Source organism: Dasypus novemcinctus, chromosome 15 (assembly GCF_030445035.2).
Source record: "Dasypus novemcinctus isolate mDasNov1 chromosome 15, mDasNov1.1.hap2, whole genome shotgun sequence".
Classification (NCBI taxonomy): domain Eukaryota; kingdom Metazoa; phylum Chordata; class Mammalia; order Cingulata; family Dasypodidae; genus Dasypus; species Dasypus novemcinctus.
The window spans coordinates 64,170,053-64,190,693 of NC_080687.1; the positions used below are offsets into that span (position 1 = coordinate 64,170,053).

Here is a 20,641-nt window from a genome sequence, read left to right on the forward strand (position 1 = left end):
CAGCTCTTGGGTGCCATTCCCTTTGACATATTTGGTGTCTGCTTAAAGAAAAGCACATCAGGAATTTTTATTTAAAGTATATGCATATACACACATTTATTGATTTCAAACAATTGTAAAATAATTAAAGGTAATGATTGCATGTAATTACTAGATTAGGGTTTTTCTAACATTTGAAATTTTATTGTAAGTGAAATGTAAGTGTAAGCAGCATTTTCTCTTTAAAGACAGGTTATGATCTTTAAAGTCTAGTTTATGCCATTTATATTATCCTGTGAACCAAATGTTGTAAACTGTATTCTACTCAGAGGAAAAGTGGTACAGATTAGTGAGCTATAACACCTTCTTGAGAGAATGCTAATTTGTAATGGATCCTACTTGGAGTGAGAAAAAAATGCCCATATTATGTACTTTAACTTTGCCTCTTTTTTTAGCCTCAGTGAGGCATATCAAAATTAAGCATCCAAAGACAGCGAAAGCCTTTGAAGTTAATTTCTCAAACGACTTACTGCTACTCTTCCTCAACAGTGCTCTCCAAATCAAAGGTATTGCCAATGGGACTAATAGACTAACTGCCAATCAGAATGTATGCCAATTCACGAAATTACTGTGACTCAGTCCACACTCATGACTAAATCAAAGTGTTTCAGTTCGTGTGTTAAAAGACATGAACTTTAATTCACTGGATACTGAACACAGGAAAGTAATCTTTCAGATGTTGATATACATGCAAAGTAAAGTAGAAAAATGAAGCAATTATCAGAATACCTCAGGTCAAAGCAGGAATTAGGAGTCTATTTTACCTGGATAAATATCAATTCCATAATATGTTGTATTGCTTTATAGACATAATCTAAACTTCCCCCAAAAAAACTCACCATAGCATGATTTTTATTAAACTTTTAAAATTTTTATTTCCATCTTTTTATTTCCTACTTTCTACCACTATTTTGACATTCAATTTTATTAATAACTCTGTACCTAATGCATGCAAAAACCATGAAAGCCAAAGTGGTAGAACTGATGAGTTTAGTTAAAAAAAGAAAGAAAATACAAATATATGTATGTAGACAGATGCATGATGTATTTGTTAACATACACAGAAGGAATATTATTGATAATTAACTATTGAAAAGAATGAAAAAAATGCATCACTAAATAAAACAGGAAAATAGTGGTTCCTGGAAGATCTGTACTGCTTTTTTATCCCAGTAAAGAAATGTCATTTTAAAACTTTTTCATTTTAAAACATCTTTAGGATCAATAGAAATTTTGCAAAAATAGTATGGAGGATTTGCATACATCCTTCACCCAGCTTCCCCTAATGTTAAAATCTTACGTAATCATCCTACTGTTATCCAAACCAGGAAATTATCATTGGTAGAACATTATTCACTTAACTAGAGACTTTATTCAAATTCACCAGATTTTCCACCACTGTCCACTAATTTTCCACAAATTTTGCCAGAGGTGAGGTCATAATGGATGCATCTGCCTTGACTTCCTGCCTCAGGCTCATTCCTGCATGCAGATGGAGCTGGGCATGGGCTGATGTGGGTCCAGAGAACCTGTCTCCTCTGAGACCAACCAGGTGACATTACTTCTCATTCACTTTCTCATCCTTTGTTCTTTATGTTATTCTTTGTATTATTTTTACATCTTCATTGTCAATAGTACTTACAGATTATTGCAAAATTCATCTTGGGAAAAATTAAAAACCTGTTATGAGATCTTCCCACCTCCTGGTAGTTATGGGGCAATATTTAGTAAGTGCATACGTTGGGCAAGGCATAGGGCCTGGCACTGGGCATACAGAGGTGAGCTAAGGAGGTGTGGTTCCTACTTTTCATCCGTTAATCACACCTATATGACAACAAACCTGGTAAGTGCTATGAAGGACAACTGCAGGGAAAAAGGAGAATATATAGAGGCATGAGCTAGTGTACTGAGTCAGTGAAAGAGTTTGTTAGGAAGTGATATTTGAGCCTAGAGCTCAAGAATGAGAATGAGTTAACTAGATGAAGGGGCTCTGGGACCTGTTAAGGTCTGAATAGAAGGAACAACCCAGTCAAAGGCACTGAAATGAAAATGAAAAACTGAAAGGAGGTGAGGGTACCTGGATCACAGAAGGTAAGGGGGTTATTGTTGGAAAATGAAACTAAAGAGGAGGGTAGGAGCCAGATAATAGGGTCTCTTTGGCCATGTTGATATTTGGGTCTATTTCGAGAGCAATGAAAGCCACCGAAAGGACAATGGAGTGAAAAGACTTAAGTCTTTTAAGACTATCAATGTAGCTATAATGGGGAAAGTAGATTGGGGGAGGAGGGTTTGGGTAATGAGCCGGAAGAGAGAGGAATGGTTTAAAATAAGGTAGTACTGCAGAAATGAAAAGAAGTGGATAAAATGGAGACAGCCTAGTGCACATTCCTTGTTAAAAGATTGGATATGGGGAGAGAGAGTCAGTTGAGGATCACTCCTGGGGTTCTAGAATGGATATTGATGCCATTTACTGATCAGGACAACATTGATGGAGAAACAGATTGTTTTGGCTTTTCTGGCATTGAGGGAAGGGGAGAAAAAAATCATCTCTTAAATTTCTCAATGTTATGAGATCATAAGTCTAAACTGAGTAGTGAAGCTCCAACTTCTGTCAGTAATTGAGGATCTCTGATGCTTCCTGAATGAGTAGCAAGAAAGGTAAAAAATCATCCAAGATGTTGTCTTATTCCATGGAGTTCTGCCTTGGACAGCGCATCTTCTCATGTTAAAGTCTGCCTTGGTGATCCCAGCAAACTTAGGGTCCTTTTATCCTTAGGACTCTCCAGTCTGCTGCTCTCTTCTCACATTCTCTGCTGAACCTGAGACCTGTCTACGCATCTCATTCTGAGTATTTTTTTAATCCCAGCATGTGATCCTCCTTCACTCCCTGCTAATACATCCTAATCAATTCTTTCTTTGGCTTCTTTCATCACCCAAGTCAACTCTGGGAGTCATCCAAATTTCATTACCTTAATTCTGCTTTTCCTTCTCACATATACCTAAACCAAGGCCACAGATGACTCCTAATTTGATCTTTTTTGATTTTTGGTTTTTTTTTTTTTTAATTTATTTTATTTTCCCACTCCCACCCCATTCCCCTTGTTGTCTTCTCTCTGTGTCCATTGGCTGTGTGCTCTTCTGTGTTTGCTTGTATTCTCATTAGGCGGCTCCGGGAACCAATCCTGGGACCTTCCGGAGTGGGAGAGAGGCAATTACTCTCTTGCTCCACCTCAACTACCCTGTTCTGCTGTGTCTTCTTATTTTCTCTCCTCTGTGTCTCTTGTTGCATCATCTTGCGGCGCCAGCTCTCCGTGTCAGCCAGCACTCCTGCGTAGGGCAGCTTTCCCGCATGGGGCAGCATTCCCATGCAGGGCGGCACTCCTGTGTGGGGTGGCATTCCCGTGTGGACCAGCACGCCATGTGGGCCAGCTCAGCACATGGGCCAGCTTGCCCTCACCAGGAGGTCCTGGGCATCGAACCCTGGCCTCCTATGTGGTAGGTGGGAGCCCAATTGGTTGAGCCACGTCCATTTCCCTCCTAATTTGTGTTTTACCCAGCCTCCCCTCAGTCCTTCCACCAGCACCACCATTCCACTGCAGCTGAGATCCTGTTGTGTGACATTATTGCTGCAGGCCTCCACTGGTTCTGTTGTCAGCGACACGGGAATCTGTGTCTCTTTGTTGTTGTGTCATCTTGTTGTGTCAGCTCTCCATGTGCGCGGCGCCATTCTTGGGCAGGCTGCACTTTCTTTCGCGCTGGGCGGCTCTCCCTATGGGGCTCCCTCCTTGCGCGTGGGGCTCCCCTAGGCGGGGACACCCCTGCATGACACGGCACTGCATGTACGCATTAACACTGCGCACATGGGCCAGCTCCACACAGATCAAGGAGGCCTTGGGTTTGAACCGCAGACCTCCCATGGGGTAGACAGATACCCTAACCATTGGGCCAAGTCTGCTTCCCTCCACTGGTTCTTGATATGTAATTTTTCATTCCCTCAGTCTACCCTCTGCGCTGCTGCTAGTTCATAGTTCTGATCCTGCCAGTTCCAAGCTTAAAATCCTTCAGTGGTTGTCCTTTAATTCCCTTTGAGTGAACTACTTAGCACATTACCCAGGACTCTCCTTGATCAGGTATCCCTAATTGCATAGTCCTGCTCCTCCAAGCCTGCCACACCCTTTACTCCAGTTATCCAGAACAATCTGTGGTTTGGCCTTTGCCCAGGTTTCCACCTGTGTCTCTGGACTGCCCCTTTCTGCTTCCACATCCAAGACGCTTCTCTTTTAAAACTGACTTCATTTATCACCCTTGGGAAACGTCCATGACTATGCCAACGCATATTTCAGATGCCCCTCTTTTATCTTCCCATGACTGTTTATCACCTTGTACCAGGATGGCCAATTATTTGTCTCAATTCACATTGCCATGCAGGCTTTCTGTTTGCAGGAACCATGTTTTACTTGATGTTGTATCCCCTCCCCTAAATAAGAACCCAGAACAATGTCTGGCTCAAGTAGGTGTTCAGTTAGTATTTGCATTAATGAGTAAGTAACAAGTATACAGTAAACGCTAATTAAATAAAAAACACAAAAGATGTATTTATGGCTCTGTCAATAGAGGAAAGCTTGATGTTGCCCCACAGCTTCCTGCCTCAGTACTTAACTGTTTAGGCACTTTATTATTTAGCTGTGTTTTAACCCTATCTTAACATTCTAGCTCATCTCCCCCTAGTATTTCTAAGAAACCTTCTCCTCCAGCCATACCTTATTTATCGCCTCACACCTTCATACTTAGGTAACTGATGCCACTCCTCCTCCTATCCTTGTCCATTTTTATATCTGAAAAATGTACTTACTCATCATCTCTTAGCCTAAAAGTCTCCTTCTCCTCGAAACCTTCTCCATTATCCCACAGTTTATTCTAACCTCTTTTTCACTTCAATAAAACTTATAAATTTTATAATTTTCTGCCCTACTTTGAGAGTTACTCCCTGTCCTTCTCAACTAGACTGTAAACTGCTGGAGGGCAGAGAGCTTATCTTACTCCTCTTATTATTCCTCACAAAACCGCATGCATTAGTAGTTGTTGAATAAATGTCTCTTGGATTGACTTAATATTGAATAGTTATTCAAGCTTCCGGCATCTCTGCAAGTATGCTGTAATTCAGTGAAATAGCTCAGATTCTAAAATCTGAATTTTATCCATTTTTCCATCTCATTGACTAATAAATGTTTATTATAAGCCATTGATGTTACTGACAGAAGACTGGGCTGAACTTGAATACCGCATAGAATTAATGCTGTGATCATTTTTCCACTGTTTACCATAACCCTGTTATTCTAGTATCACAGACACTTGAAGAGGAAGAAGGTTCTGAAGGGAACTATAATATTTATTTTCTGCTATCCATCAACCGAGTGGGGAATTCCAAAAAGAGAACATTTGATTTGCACAACTGTCATTTATTACTCACAGCTTCGTCTCATCATCCCCACCTGCTTTGCCTGTGACAGTGACAGTGACAGTGAAGATTCTCCTCCTTCCCCTCTCACCTGGCTAGCTGATGACGCTCAGCCTAAAGAAGCCATCCCTGAGCTCCAAGGCTCTTAGATCTCAGAGCATGGGGTACTTAGCATGGGTTAACTGAAGAATACTTCTCTTGTGTGTTTAGTTTCTTTGTTGCACCGGGTTAGACTAAATCCTCCAAGGGGACAAGTGACTGCTTCTCTTTGCGCTCACTGTCATAACCCCCTAATCCTGGCACATAGTGAGCACTCAGTAGATCGTCATTGCATGATTAGCCCTATTTTCCTACAAGACTATAACTTCTAGGACAGCAGTGGCCAAGTCTAAATCACCACTGTATCCTCAGTGCTTAGCACAGTTCACAGCACACAAAAAGAGCAGCAGTCACTTGTCCCCTTGGAAGATGTGTCTAGTCAGGGGCAACAAAGAACCTAAACACAGAAGAAGTATTCTTCAGTTAACCCGTGCTAAGTACCCCATGCTCTGAGAACTAAGAGCCAGTTGACTTAGCCTTGGAGCTCAGGGTTAGCTTCTTTAGGCTCACGCTATCCAGGTGAGAGGGGGGAAGGAAGAGAATCTTCACTGTCATTGTCACAGAGAAAGCAGGTGGGGATGGAGGGGATGAAGCTGTGAGTCATAAATTACAATCATGAGAATCAAATGGTCTCTTTGGAATTCCCCATTCTGTTGATGGATAGCAGAAAATAAATATTATTGTTCCCTTCAGAACCTTCTCCCTCTTTAAGTGACTGTGACTCTAGAATAGCATAGTTAGAGTAAACAGTGGAAAAATTATCACAGCATTAATTCTCTATGGTGTTCAAGTTCAGCCCACTCTTCTATCAGTAGCATCATTGTCTTTTCATGAGAGAGAAACTTAAGAAAAGGAGGGGAAAAAAGAACTTAAAAATACCTGGAATCCAAAAGCTGGGGATACAAGGGCCACTTCATCTAAATGCCAGAGTCACTGTCATATTTTTATTAAGTGGAGCATGTATATATCAAAATTTAAAATATCCAAACAAACCTGAATAACCACGAGAACTAATGTTCAAAACAACCATGTATAAGAAGGAAGCAATACTGATAATAATTTAAAAATTATTTTCCAGATGATTCTGCATCAGGAAATTTCTGATATTTAAGAATATTTTGGAATTAGTTCTAGGTTAATCTTTTCTTCCACAAATGTAGTAAATGGAGCTGTTAAAGTATATATTATGTTGGACAGTTTGAACAATTTGTGGATAAAAGTGTGGGCTAATAATTTTATCATGTAAGATGGAAACAAGATAAATTTCAGAAGAGAAAATATTATATGTACATAATCTGAAAATCTTGATATAAAATCTCTGATCTTACCAGATGAGTAATGTCTTACAAGAAAGATTTTATTAGTCTGAAAGAATAGGTTCTTGCTGATTTTTCCTCATATTAAGAATTTGCAAGTAAGCGGACTTGGCCCAGGGGTTAGGGCGTCCGTCTACCACATGGGAGGTCTGCAGTTCAAACCCCAGGCCTCCTTGACCCATGTGGAGCTGGCCCATGCAGTGCTGATGCGCACAAGGAGTGCCCTGCCACGCAGGGGTGTCCCCTGCATAGGGGAGCCCCATGCGCAAGGAGTGAGCCCTGTAAGGAGAGCCGCCCAGCGTGAAAGGAAGTGCAGCCTGCCCAGGAATGGTGCTGCACGCACGGAGAGCTGACACAGCAAGATGACACAACAAAAAGAAACACAGATTCCCGTGCCGCTGACAACAGACGCGGACAAAGAAGAACAGGCAGTGAATAGACATACAGAACAGACATCCGGGATGAAGGGGTGGTGGGAAGGGGAGAGAAATAAATAAGTAAATCTTAAAAAAAAAAAAAAAAAAAGAATTTGCCTCTCTAACATATAACAGAGAGGACTCAGGTATTATTTCAAGGTTTTTGGCCTGAACAGCTAGGTGATAATGCTGCCATTTTCTGAGATTAGGAAGATATGGTTGGAAAACTTTTTTTTTTTTTTTTAAGGAAGTGTTGGGATTGAGAAACCAAAGCCTGATTTCAGAGAAAATTTAGGGCTGGGCTGGAGATAGAAATTTGGAAGGCATTATTTATATAGATGATATGCCAGGCCTGTGGACAGGCTGATTGTACTAAGGGAGTGAGGTACCTATAGCAGAGATTATTACAGCTAGGGAGTGAATTTAAATAAGGAATAGAAAGCGTCATAGGAAAGTGACTGTTAAGCATGCCAATACGGGAAGAGGATGTTCAAGTAAAGCAGAAAGAAGACTAAGTTTGAAAAATGTCACTGATGCTGAATTAAGAAATTTATAACAAGGGTGATTATGTCAAGGGCTGCTGAGAACTTGAGAAAAATGAGGACTGAAGATTAACCATTAATTTGAAACATGGAGGACGTAGGTGACCAAGACAAGAGTGGTTTCATTGGAGAGGTAGGGACACGCACCAGATGGGATTGAGTTCCAGAGAAAATGAGAATTAAGTAAGTGGATATAACTGGAAATAATTTCTACCATCTAAAATATATATGTGTGCTACACTGTGCATTAAAATAACAACACCAATAATGAGAAATGTTCATAAACAGTTGAAGGGAGACAAAGTATATTGCAATGACTGTATTTCTTATGAGCTCCAGCTCATTATTTAATCCAGTGACAGTTTTAAGCCAGGAAAACCACTTACATTATAGAATGTTCAATTGGGCTTTAGTAAATAATAATTTTCTTAGTTAAGCCCCTGATACTAATTCATTTATTTGCATCCTCTGGAGTGGATTGGAGGATATATATATATATGTGTGTGTGTGTGTATATATAAATACTGGATGCTAATCTAGAGTAGGACAGATCAGATATACCTGTGTGCAAGTTCTGACTTTGCTGTTCAATAGCTTTGTGACCTTGGCAAGTTACCTAATTCTTCTATGCCTGTTTTCTCAAAGATAAAGTGTGGATGATAATGATATGAAGAAAAGATGATGTGTCAAAAGTACTTAGTATGGTGCCTGGCACATAGTAAGGGATCAGTAAATCAGGGCAATTTTGTATTTCTGTGATTACTGTCTTGTTCTTGAATGAGGCACAAATGAAATACCTGCAATTTGGTAACTAGAAGGCTGCACTTCTTAAAAAAAAGAAAGAAAGAGAAAATGAGATGCCAAAGACTAAGCCATACCTCTTAAGCCACAGTGTTTGCTTCATGTTACTCTATTAATTTCTCTTTGTTATTTCCTCTACTTTGTGAAGTTGTAGAAGCATAGTAGTTAAGACAGCAAGCTCTAGTGAACACATCTGTACACTCTTCTCCCAAAGTTACCTGGATATTTCAGTTCCATCTCCCTATCCTTTCCAGTCCAATAACCTTTGCTAGAATAATAGCTAACATAGAAGTGGATATGGTTCAATGGATAGAGCTTCTGCCTACTATATAGGAGTTCCAGGGTTCGATACCTAGGGCCTCCTGGCCCATGTGGAAGGCTGTCGCCGGCAAGGAGTGTCAGCCCGTGCAAGGAGTAGCCCCCGTGCAAGGACTGTAGCCCGGTGCAGGAATGCAGACCACCCAGGAGTGGTGCCACCCACATGGAGATTTGACGCAGCAAGATGATGTAACGAAAAAAGAGACACAGAGAAGAGACAACAAGAGATGCAGCAAATTAGGGAGCTGATGTAGAGCAAGAGAATGATCACTTCTCTCCTACTCTGGAAGGTCCCAGGATGGGTGTCCGGAGCCACCTAGTGAGAATACAATAGACACAGAAGAACACACAGCAAATGGACACCGAGAGCAGACAATGGGGGGGGGGGTAGGGGAGGGGGGGAAGGGGTGAGAAATAAGGTGAAAAAAAATAGCAAACGTGTATTGAATTCTTCCTGGATAACAAGCACTGTTCTAAGCACATTAAAACTATTAACTCATTCAAATCTCACAGCCCTAGGAACAAAGCACCATTATTACTTCCATTTGTTCAGATGAGGAAACTGAGGCACAGAGACATTAAATAACTAGTCCTAAAAAACACAGCTGGTTAGTGGTGAAGCTGGGATTCAATCCCAGGCAGACTGGCTACACAGATTGCACTCTTAACCATTTTATCCTGATTCCACTTGGGGCTTAAGATTGGATTTAAATTGTCACAGCTTTTCTGTGATGCAGTTATAGACCCATCAGTGGTCTATAATTTGTGTTGACTGTCTGGACGTCACATCCTTCCTTTATCCACTGGCTGTTAGAGACCATTTATTAAGTTCATGAAAACATTGGAAAAACAGTGATCTATCATCTTGATCAACCATAGATGTTAATCATTAAAACACAAAGTTTGAGAATCAGGTACTTTGGCCAAAAGAGGAAGACTAATTTTTTTCTAAGATGTCTAAAAAGTTGTCACATGCTGGGTAAGAAAGCTAAATTAAGCCCCGCATTGGGTAAAATTATAAACATGCTGTCTGATTCCGATGAGTAAGTGCCTATAAATAGAACAGTGGGAATGCAGGGCCTTAATGGCATGGCTTCTTATTTCCTATGTAAGTTAGCTCACCAAATGTGATCATTTCCATCTGACATAAACTCTCATTCCCAGAAGAGCACATTGGAGGGTTCAGTACATGATGCACAACAACCAAGAATGCCCTTTTCTTCAACATGGTGATTCTCTCCCCCCGACCCCCTTCTATATCCAGCAGTTAGCACCAAGGTCTGAAACCCTTAGTTACAGAACAAAGTGGCTTAGCAGTAATCGAGCTGTGTGAGGCTAAGAGAAGAATAATGAACATTCCCTACAAGCTTCCTGCTTAGATGCAGGTGCAGAAATCAGGAGGTCATGAATAATGCATGACATGCAGATTAGGCAGTGGTTTCTCCTACTGGGGTTTTGACTTTGCTACCTGCCTGCCTGCTGAAAACGCAGGAAGCTATATGTGGAAAGAAGGTAGGCGATGGCAAAAAAGTGTCACAATTTAAAGACCAAACTCACACAAAAAAACCCTGCATATCCTTTTGAAGAAGTAAGAATTGGGGGGGGCGGGGGGACTGAGATGCAAACCAATTATTTATGGCCTACTTTGTTGTTATGAGTGAGCTCCAGGTTATTTTATTCACTTTGGGGGAAAAAAAGAACTTTCTTAGTTTACCTTTTTTATTTAAAAAAGATTATAATTGTTTGGTCATAAAATATTAGACAGGAATTCTTTGATTACTACTTTGAATGTCCTAAAACCATTATGGAAACCATCCAGTTATGGTGTTTAATGTGCAGGTCAATGAAATTTTAGTAAAAGACACAAATACTTAGAGAATGTTGTAATTATGTATTTTAAATAGTCCCATTTTTCTCCACTAATGAATCCAATGAGCAGGATTAGTAAAATACTCCTACCATCAAACTTCACCTGGTAGAGTTACAGTGATGAATAGAAATACTGTTTCTTTTCCCCACTCTGGTTAAGGAGGGGGCAGTAAAAGAGGGAGATGTTTAAAGGATGTAGAGATACTTAAAGAGGAGCCATGAATATAGGGGCTGATTACTCAGAACTTTATGTTGACTTTAGGACTCTGACACCCCAGGGGGGTGTAGGAGGATTTCCTGCATTTTTCCCTTAGGTCAGGGGGTTTAACTGGGGAGAAATTTTTTAACTCAGATGTCCACTTTAAGGATTATATTACAGATAGAGAGAGAAAAAGAAACAGCAAGCAAAAAGGAAGAAAAAATGAAATGTCTTATGCAGAAAAAATACTTTTTGTATAATTCTCATGCATTTTTATGGCCTGGTTTTTCTATCACTCCCTAATTTGGCTTTCATTTTTAGCTGAGTCTGTCATTTCCACTAGGCCCCCGTCTGGCCAGATGCCAAGACCAACAGGTGATCCTTGTAGCTGCAGAACAGCAGGAAGTGGGCCGTGCTTGAATGAGACAGTTCACCAGAGGGGCTGCCTGGCCTCCCTCCATCTTTCTGCATAATTATCACCCCCTCCCCCATGCCGAGCAGAAAATCTGCGCTGAGCAGCTCAGCTGCAGCAGCCATTGAGAAACGCTGTGAGGAAAAGAATGTTAATAAGGGATGCTGGAAGAAATCAGCCTTCTGAGTGCAAAGTGCACTCTGACTGGATTTACACAAAGGCTGAGACTGGCGCTTCTGGGGAGCTAGAACCGTATTATCTGTTATGAAATGATTTTCACTTGCTCAATAGCTATGGAGAGCTGGGCTTTGAATGACCCTTGGAGCTGTTGGTTCTAACTCGACTTTAAGACCAGTTTAAATATCCCTATTTTCTCTCTTTCTGAGGAATAAATAGTGAAGATAACACAAGCTAAAAGACAGCCTCCATCTCACAAATCCCAGTGAAGATAGACCAAAGGGGAAGGTTGACAACAAGGAAGCAGGTACTAGGGCCTATTATTTTGCCAATTAGAGATCCACGAAGAGTTGGAGGTTCAGTAGCTAGCCCCTAAGTGGAAGATACCAGCAGTTCCTGGAAGCCTAAACTATTGCCAGTGGACGTATCCAACCCTGGAATCTCATAAAACAGCATATCCTTCATTTCCCCATTATCTGGTTAAAGTTTAGGATTAGCACTGGCTTTCCTAAAGTCGACCAATAGAGCAGCGCTTCTGGAGGTACTTCCTGCTCAAAAGAGCTTCTCACCTATCCTTCTGCCCCCATTACCATACATTCTTTTCTGTACATTTAGATAAAGTTGTTTAATTTTCTGGGGTTTTAAATCTGGAAATCAGCTAGGTGAATATACAGGCTGACTGTGGCTCTGTCCCCCCTTCCACTGCTCACCCCCCACAGCAGGAGCTGGTACCAAAGAAGGCTCATTTGGGGCAGACACCCCACCTCATTTAACTTTCACACCCACCCTTTTACCTGTCGGATTAGGAATTCACTAACTTTCTGTTGCACTGAATGAATGAAGCAGTCAGTAAAAGCTGGTGGTCCAGCTTCAGGGGTCCTCTCAGTGAACACAACTACAAGAAATTCATGTTATTTTGGGCTAAGGAAGAAAAGCGAGACACAGGCTTGCAGGCATAAGAATTTAAGTGCATCATTTATAAGAAGTGTTCAAGTTCTTCGGGGGGGGGGGAGAGGGTTATTTTAAGCAAATCTGAAGAGATTAATTTTTAAACTAGATACTTTTTTTTTCCTTTGCATTTGCAATTGGGCATGTGCCTATTTGATGACTGGATTACTTTCCTCTGCTTGCAGGGTTCATCCGTCCGCAGTTTCCAGGGTCCGGGGAACTCGAATGAATAATCAGAAGTTTTCTTGGTAAGTATAGTCTAAATTATGAGTATTTGAAAGTCTTTTGAGATATTTTCATCAGGCTGTATTAAAATCAAGAGAAGTATTCCTGCTTTTCTATAGAGAATACACTTCTACCAACTGGAATGTGCAGTCTCCCTTTCCTTTGGACAATTTTAAATAAATGCTGATGGAGTCACTTTCCACACAAAACTCTTCACTCACCAAAAACTGGGAATGTACCAACTTTTCCTAACATATGTTCTGTTTCCCAGTTTTATCCATTATTTGTCACATTCTTAGTGAATCCTGCCTCTCCCCCCACCCCAATTTTTTTTAGTCTTTTTAGTGAGATTTAGGCAATAACCCAGATTTTTCTCAGGTTTCAGTCCCAATTTATAAAGATTTTTGCAGTTACTCTATTATTAAGTTAGTGATTACTATTTAGATTTTTTTCCCCTGACCCCTAGCCTTAAATATCCAGGGATTTAATTTTTTTAATTTTTAACTGACTCTAGTTCTTAAAAATGTAGATGGAATTTATCAGAAACAACCTTGAAAAGCTATTTCAAACACAAAATATTGATTATTGACTTTTTTTTTTTTTTTGAGGTACCAGGGGTCAGGAATTGAATCCAGAACCTCATATCAGGGAAGCTGGTGCTCAACCACTGAGCCACATCGGCAACCCTGAGTTGGTTTTTCATTTGTTTTGCTTGTTGTTGTTTTGTTTGTTTGGTTTTGTTTTTTTGTTTTTCGGAGGTACCGGGAACCAAGCCCGGGATCTCCCATGCTGGAAATGGGTGCTCAACAGCTTGAGCCACGTCCACTCCTGATTATGGACTCTTTGAGGAGAGGACATAAAGAGACATTTTCACAGATTTTTCATGTGAAACAAGCAAAAAAAGTAAGTTCAGAACCTTTATTTTTTGCATTATGGCTTCCACAAACATTAACTCTTTGATATATAATGTATCTGCAAAAAAAAAAACAAGGAGAGAAAATGAAGAAATAAGAAAGGAAAAAAATTGAACCATCTATCTCATTACTGGACAGAGGAATGAAAATGCACAAATCTCCATTTTTCCTCACTGAATTGTGCTTAGAATGGGATTTTGATGAAAAACTATGGCTTTGTTTTCAAGTATGGAAATATGATTTCCAACGATTGAGCTTCCAAATTAATTTTATACCCAAGTCAGGATTATTTTTAGACACGAAATAATGATACTTTGAATTTGAATAGTGCCTAATCAGCTCACCTCCCTTCCGCCATTAAATCTAATTAACCCTCACAATAGCTTGGTGATGTTGTTAAATATTATGATTTCCTTTTTCACAGAGGGGGAAATGGAGCACGGAGGATGCATGCATTTGCTTACATACTGCCCAGAAGCTGGGGCAGCCGCCTTAGTGGTTTCTCACAATCACTAAACCATATTATCCTCTGTCAAACCTAGAAAGCTTGAGGGAATAAAGATAAGGGGATGGGCATTACATCAAAGGAAGGGGAGAAATCAGGCCCATGCCTTGGCAGCACAGAATTTATATTCCTACATGGTACAAGGCATCTTCTGCTAAAGAAACTTTATTACATAGAGAGGATATGAAAGGCTCAAGTGAGCAACATAAGCTAATGGATAGAATACCTGTCAGTCATAAGATCCAGTTTCTGAAACATATTTCTCAGTAGCTTAATGTGAAACACTGAGTAAATAACAAATTTTCTTCTCTCCACTTTTCCTTTCTGGAATATTGGAGTAACAATAATTTGAGCCTGCATAATTCATGGCATACATATTATTTGGTTAGTAAATTTAAACCACTTTTATCTCCAGAGAAGTGATCCATGAAAAACAAAAAGGAGTTTTGCTACTGGCTTTGAGAAAATTCAACTTCCATTTATTCACAACATTTATTTACATTCCCAGGCACTGTAAAGAGCACTGGATTAGAAAGATTAAACAAACAAACAAAACATGATTTCTGTCCTCCCGGGACTGTCTTATGAGGGATGTATATATGTGCATTGTGTGTTTGTGCGAGTCATCATGTGCACACTTTGGTAATTTATGCATATAACATACAAACACACCTAAAATATAATAAAATACAGATAATGCTCTAAGGAGATGTGTTTCTAGTATAGTGTTCAGAGGGAGGAGTCATCAACTCTATTTAAGGTAACTTTGAATGTGGGTAGGTACAAAAGAGGGAAAGTATAAAGAAAGGAAGGAAACCGGGGGACTGGCAGAAAATCCATCCCAGAGAAGGTTTGTGAGTAAAGACCTAGAAGTATAGGAGATCATAAAGCACAGATGTGAAAGAGTACTTTCTTTGTAGACTGAAACACATATGCAGTGACCTTAGAGATACTTCTAAATTATCTAGAGTAGGAGCCTACATCATCTTAGTGTGCATACTTTATTTGGTTATGAGTTAGCTAAAATTTCCATTATGTATTCTAAATTGAGTCTTCCTTAAGTAAATACTGTGGGGCTGGTGTATGGAAATACATCACTCTAGGCTAGGAATAAGTCCAGTGAATCATGTAGCACCTGCATTTAGTGAAGTGATAAACACTTCTTTGTGAAAACCTAGGCCCTGAAAGTTGAGAAAGTTCAGATATCTTGTTAGCAGGGAAGATAAAGGAAAAGTGATGGTTGCTCTCCCCCAAAGAAAAGGTTGGGTGATTTCTTAAACCTAGACGTCAAGTTCAGCACTAGCATGGCTCTCTAGCTTGAGTTAGATCTCTAAGCACTATACATGAGAATTAAAGCTAGGTTAGAAAATGCACCAACAATTTAAAAATACTGTTTTTTCAAGCTAGATTAAATCTCACTAAAAGTTGAAAATGCATTGAAGTGTTTAGTTATGCATAGGATATACATGGCAATTGGTAGTTGTGGATGTAAGTGATTGTGATAAAGCTACTAAACCAGTGCTTATTGTTGAGTAAAGATGGTATAAAACTTTTAAGTAGTGTTTTCCTTTGCATAATATTAAAATGAGAGGGAGCATCAGCTGGCCTCAGTCATGCGGCAACATTTCCTCTGGAGCTGAAGAAATATGTGGGAACAATGTCTTTAATTCAGACAAAACCTGCTAATATGGAAAGAAAAAGTTGGAACAAATATTCAGGGAGGAAATGAGAGTGCCTGGGTTCAAGGGCAACAGTGACAGGTGACAGAGTCAGGTTTGCTGTAACTATCAGCTAACTCCCAGAGATTAAAGAATGGCAAAAAGAACTTCTTGCAGGATATATCAACAACTTAGTTCAGGACATCAACTCATTGGGTAGCTCATTTAATATTCAATCAAAGATAGTTCATCAGTCAGAGTTCTCCAGAGAAATAGAACCAACAGGATATGAGTATGAGTGTGAGTGTGTCTGTGTTCGTATTAAGAGATTTTTTATAGGGAATTGGTTCGTGTCATTGTAGGGGCTGGCAAGTCTGAATCCCATAAGGCAGGCCAGAGGCTGGAAATTTCTGTACGATTAATGTTGAAGGCTTTTGTTAAAACTCCTTGGGCTGGAAACTTAGGAAAGAGTGGAGGGCCTGGACATAGAATTCCTTATGAATTCTCCCTCTTAAGATCTCCAAGTGATTGGATAAGGCATTATCTAGGGCATTCTCCTGTACTTAAGGTCAACTGATTATAGATACTAATTCCATCTTCCAGAGACCTCCTTGGAACAACTAGGCCAGTGTTTGACCAAACAACTGTACCCCATACCCAGGCATGTTGACACATGCAATTAACCATCACTGGTAGTTTTCCAGGACAGATGTGAACTCTGTCCATCTAAATGCCTCTACCTCAGTGTGGCCACATAAGAAATATGTGCAGATTTGAGGATTCATGATGCCTTTGGGATGTTGTGAATTTTATTTTTTTCTTTCATTCATCATAGCTTCCCTCCTTCCTTCACCACTGACCCTAAGCAGAGGGAAGCACACCTTTCTTTGTCCTATATTCATGTATAATCTTTTTAGAGAACTTCAGTCTTGCATCTGATAGCACAAGGAAAAAATCTTTTGCTCCATTTAGGAGAAATTCCGTTTTAGAGCCTTGAATATGAAGTCAGAGACCTTTGTTCTTTATGGATCTTTTTTGATTCTTTCATCACATCTACAGGAAGGCTCTTTCCAAGTTATCTTCTTGACTGTGTTATTCCCAAAGATATAATAGGAATCTGGAAACAGTGTATTTAGAGTCTGGGGACAGGACAGGGAGGGGTTTTGTGCAGATTATCTATGGACTGAACAATGGAGTTGATTTAAAGCCTCGGAAATTTCCAGGGTCAGTGTGAGAATTCTCCAGACATATATATTAGTATGTGAGCCATCTTCAGCTTTGCACTTTGTTTTCTCTCCTCTCCACCCCTCCTCTTCCCTGCTTCATCCTAAAGTGTTGAAGGACTTTGGCATATGTTGCTGCTATTGTTGACAGTGATGGTGGCTGTTGTGCTCTGCACCCAGAACATGTGTCTAGGGCTGTGATGTAGCAGTGGTAGGGGTATCTCATAATAGGCACTTTATGTACTATTTATATACGGGCATGGAAAATAAATCCTTAGTAACAGAAAGTCATCATTAAAATAGAATAATTTCTCTAGCCAATTGGATGCTGCCACCACCAGTCACAATTGTGATCTATTTCTTACCAATGTGCCTGAGATTGTCGGTAGCTGTATACAAGCAAAAGATCCCATTTTTTAGTGTCTATATAAATTATGATGCTTCTGTATGTGAATCACATTCACATTTGGATGTGAAAATTTGTTTTACAGATTTTTGTGGAGGGCATGGAAGAGCCTTTTTCCCACTTTGATGTTTTATTGTTGGATATAGTGCCACAATAAACTTAAAATATTTATATGCAAATATTAGATATGAATTCACAGAGTCTCTTTGAGTAATACAGCCAGGATTGAGTTTTGTCATAAAAATAAGAGCATTTCTTCTTGTTTAAATATTTGCCTTAGTAGAGGGAGGCACTGAAGTTGTTACTATTGGAAACCTCTCAGTAAAGCTGACATAGGACAAAACTAGGCTGAGCATCTAAGGTAGGGACAGAACATTTCCAAATGGAGGAGTCATCAATTTTGGATGTAAAGATATTGAAGGATCATCAAGTTCAGTTAAACTTCCTCATTTACAGTTGTGGAAATGGAGGCCCAAAGACCAAAAATGTTATGTGTCAGAGCTGGTTATAAACCCTTGTCTCTGGATACTTGTCCAGGAGTCCACCAGTATCTGACAGATACCTATCTTTGTAGAGAGTAAGAGAAATGCTACAGGTTAAATACTCTACCTTTGTGTAGAGTAAGTGAAAGGCTAGAGATTAAATAAGTGGGTGTTTTAATTCACTAGGCTGCTGACATGCAATATACCTGAAATGGGTTGGCTTTTACAATGGGGATTTCTCAACAAGCTTATGGGGGAAGCAGACTTGGCCCAATGGTTAGGGCATCTGTCTACCACACGAGAGGTCCGTGGTTCAAACTCTGGACCTCCTTGACCTGTGTGGAGCTGACCCACGCGCAGTGCTGATGCGCACAAGGAGTGCTGTGCCATGCAGGGGTGTCCCCCACATAGGGGAGCCCCCTGCTCAAGGAGTGTGCCCTGTAGGGAGAGCCGTCCAGTGTGAAAAAAAAGTTCAGCCTGCCCAGGAATGGTGCCGTACACACGGAGAGCTGACACAACAAGATGGCGCAACAAAAAGAGACACAGATTCCTCTGCCGCTGACAACAACAGAAGTGGACAGAAGAGCGCGCAGCCAATGAACACAGAGAACAGACAACTGGGGCAGGGATGGGGGGCGGGGAGGAGTGGGAAGGAGAGAAAAATAAATAAATAAAAATAAATCTTTTTTAAAAAAACCAAGCTTATGGTTCTGAGGCCATGAAAATGTCCAGATCAAGAAATCATCCAGAGCTGCTGTCTCTCCAATGTCCAGCTACCAGTGATCCTGGACTGCTCTGTCATATGGCAAGGCACATGGTGTTGTCTGCTGGTCTCTCCTTTCTCTTCCAAGTGCCCCTGCTTTCAGCTTCTGGTTTCAGTGGCTTTCTTTTAGATTCTGTGGCTTTCTTTTTCTCTCTCCATATTTATCCCATATATAAAGAACTCCAGGAAGATGATTAAGACCTACCCTGGGCCATGCTCTACTAAAGTAACCTAATCCAAAGGTCCCACCCACAGTAGGTTGGCATCCTCAGGAATTAACCAGCTTTAGGAATCTGATTTTCTTGGGGTCCCTCCAGCTTCAAACCTTCACAATGGAATGTTTAATTCATTAAGACTTTTGTCTGAAAAATTCCCATTGGGTGGGTTTATGGTGGGAGAGAAAGGAGTTATAGGATAGGCCTGATGAAGACATTGTTGCCCACACTAATATCTGACAGTTACTCCCTGCCACAATGATTTCTCATCATCGTGCAGATCCTTGCATGCTCGTATCTAGAGATAATATTAGTTATATTGCTTTAATCATCAGAGAATGCCACTGTTCTTCTTGACCCACAGGACAGAAATTATGATACTATGTTTGTACTTTTAATGTGTGAAACATCTAGTTTCCAGAATGCCTGTCTTCACAAATTTTTAAATCCATACATTTTACGAAAACATACAGCTTAACAAATAACAAGTAGCAGGAAGTTGACTTTAAATTTTGTTTGGAAACATGCTCTCTCCAGTGTTCGGTAATAAGAGATTCAGAAAGTGTGCTGTAGTTGTAATCATGGACGGTTTACATGTGCCCTGTACACATTCTGAATTCCAATAAACAGAAGTGCCTCCAGGATACTACTATATTTTAAATCCCTCCAAATTCAAATGGTATAATAGAATGACTGCTAGTAAATTATTTAATTACTTCAGCCACCTCCTCAAATTTAGCTTGGTTACAATTATGTATACTTAAAATGGGTATACAACCTTTAAAATTGAACTTATTGTAAAACATTAGCCAGATTTTCTTAAACTCTTTACTACCCTGAATTTTAGCAAGAAACCTCCATTTTAAAAGTGTTTCACATTTCTCTAAATATCAACTGATTTCGTCTCTTGTATTGCTTTAGTGACAGGAAAGATTTGGGGGAAAAACTTAAAGGTTATTTTCTGCAATTATTTCCTTAATTATAGGAAAATTAAGCTATAAGAGCATACTGAGCCATACAGGTCACCACTTCTATTAGACATCCTTTTCTGTTAAGGTCCATGAGCATTTTGTTTTTACCAGCCTGCTGCTTAGATCCGTTTTAGTTCCTTATTGAAACTCTGATATATGAATCTGTAGGACATGTCAGTATATTCTCTCTTGATTCTCAGCACTGTAGTGAGATATGGTATGATCTTCAAATAAAATATCTGTATTGTAGTAACTAATTTTAGCATGACTTAAAAGATATTAGTTCAGTATTCAAAATGCTTTGTTAGTGATTTTGTGATTTATAGCATATTTTTCATACAATTGCTATTTATAGATTGATTTTATGTATTCACACAGTTGGGCATAATGATTTACTCTGGGAAAGCTACTTAAAACTAGAGCTTTTTAAAGAGGTTTTTTTTTTTAAGTAAACTTTATTTCAACGTAAAATAAAATGACAAAAGACAGCTTAACAAATTATGGAAGCATTACTTTTTAAAAAGTTCTTTCCAGGCACATTTACCTTATTAAGCCTAAAAACAAACTTAATTATTTCTCCAGTGTTCAGAAAGATACATAAATGAGCACAGATTGGTTAAATGGCATGACCAAGTTCTCCTTGTTAATGAAGGAAAAAAGTTCTCGGTCATATTCCTCTCTCGTA

At 39.7% G+C, this 20,641-nt stretch overlaps 1 protein-coding gene across 6 annotated transcripts in view; it reads left to right on the top strand.

Moving 5' to 3' along the window:
* KLF12 (KLF transcription factor 12) overlaps positions 1–20,641 on the top strand; it is a 487,534-nt gene that overhangs the window by 384,223 nt on the left and 82,670 nt on the right. For all 6 annotated transcript variants that reach the window (XM_058276583.1, XM_058276582.1, XM_058276585.1 and 3 more), the window contains one exon: positions 12,780–12,842. In XM_058276583.1, the coding sequence (XP_058132566.1) occupies positions 12,780–12,842 (63 nt within the window). The remainder of the gene's footprint in view (positions 1–12,779; positions 12,843–20,641) is intronic.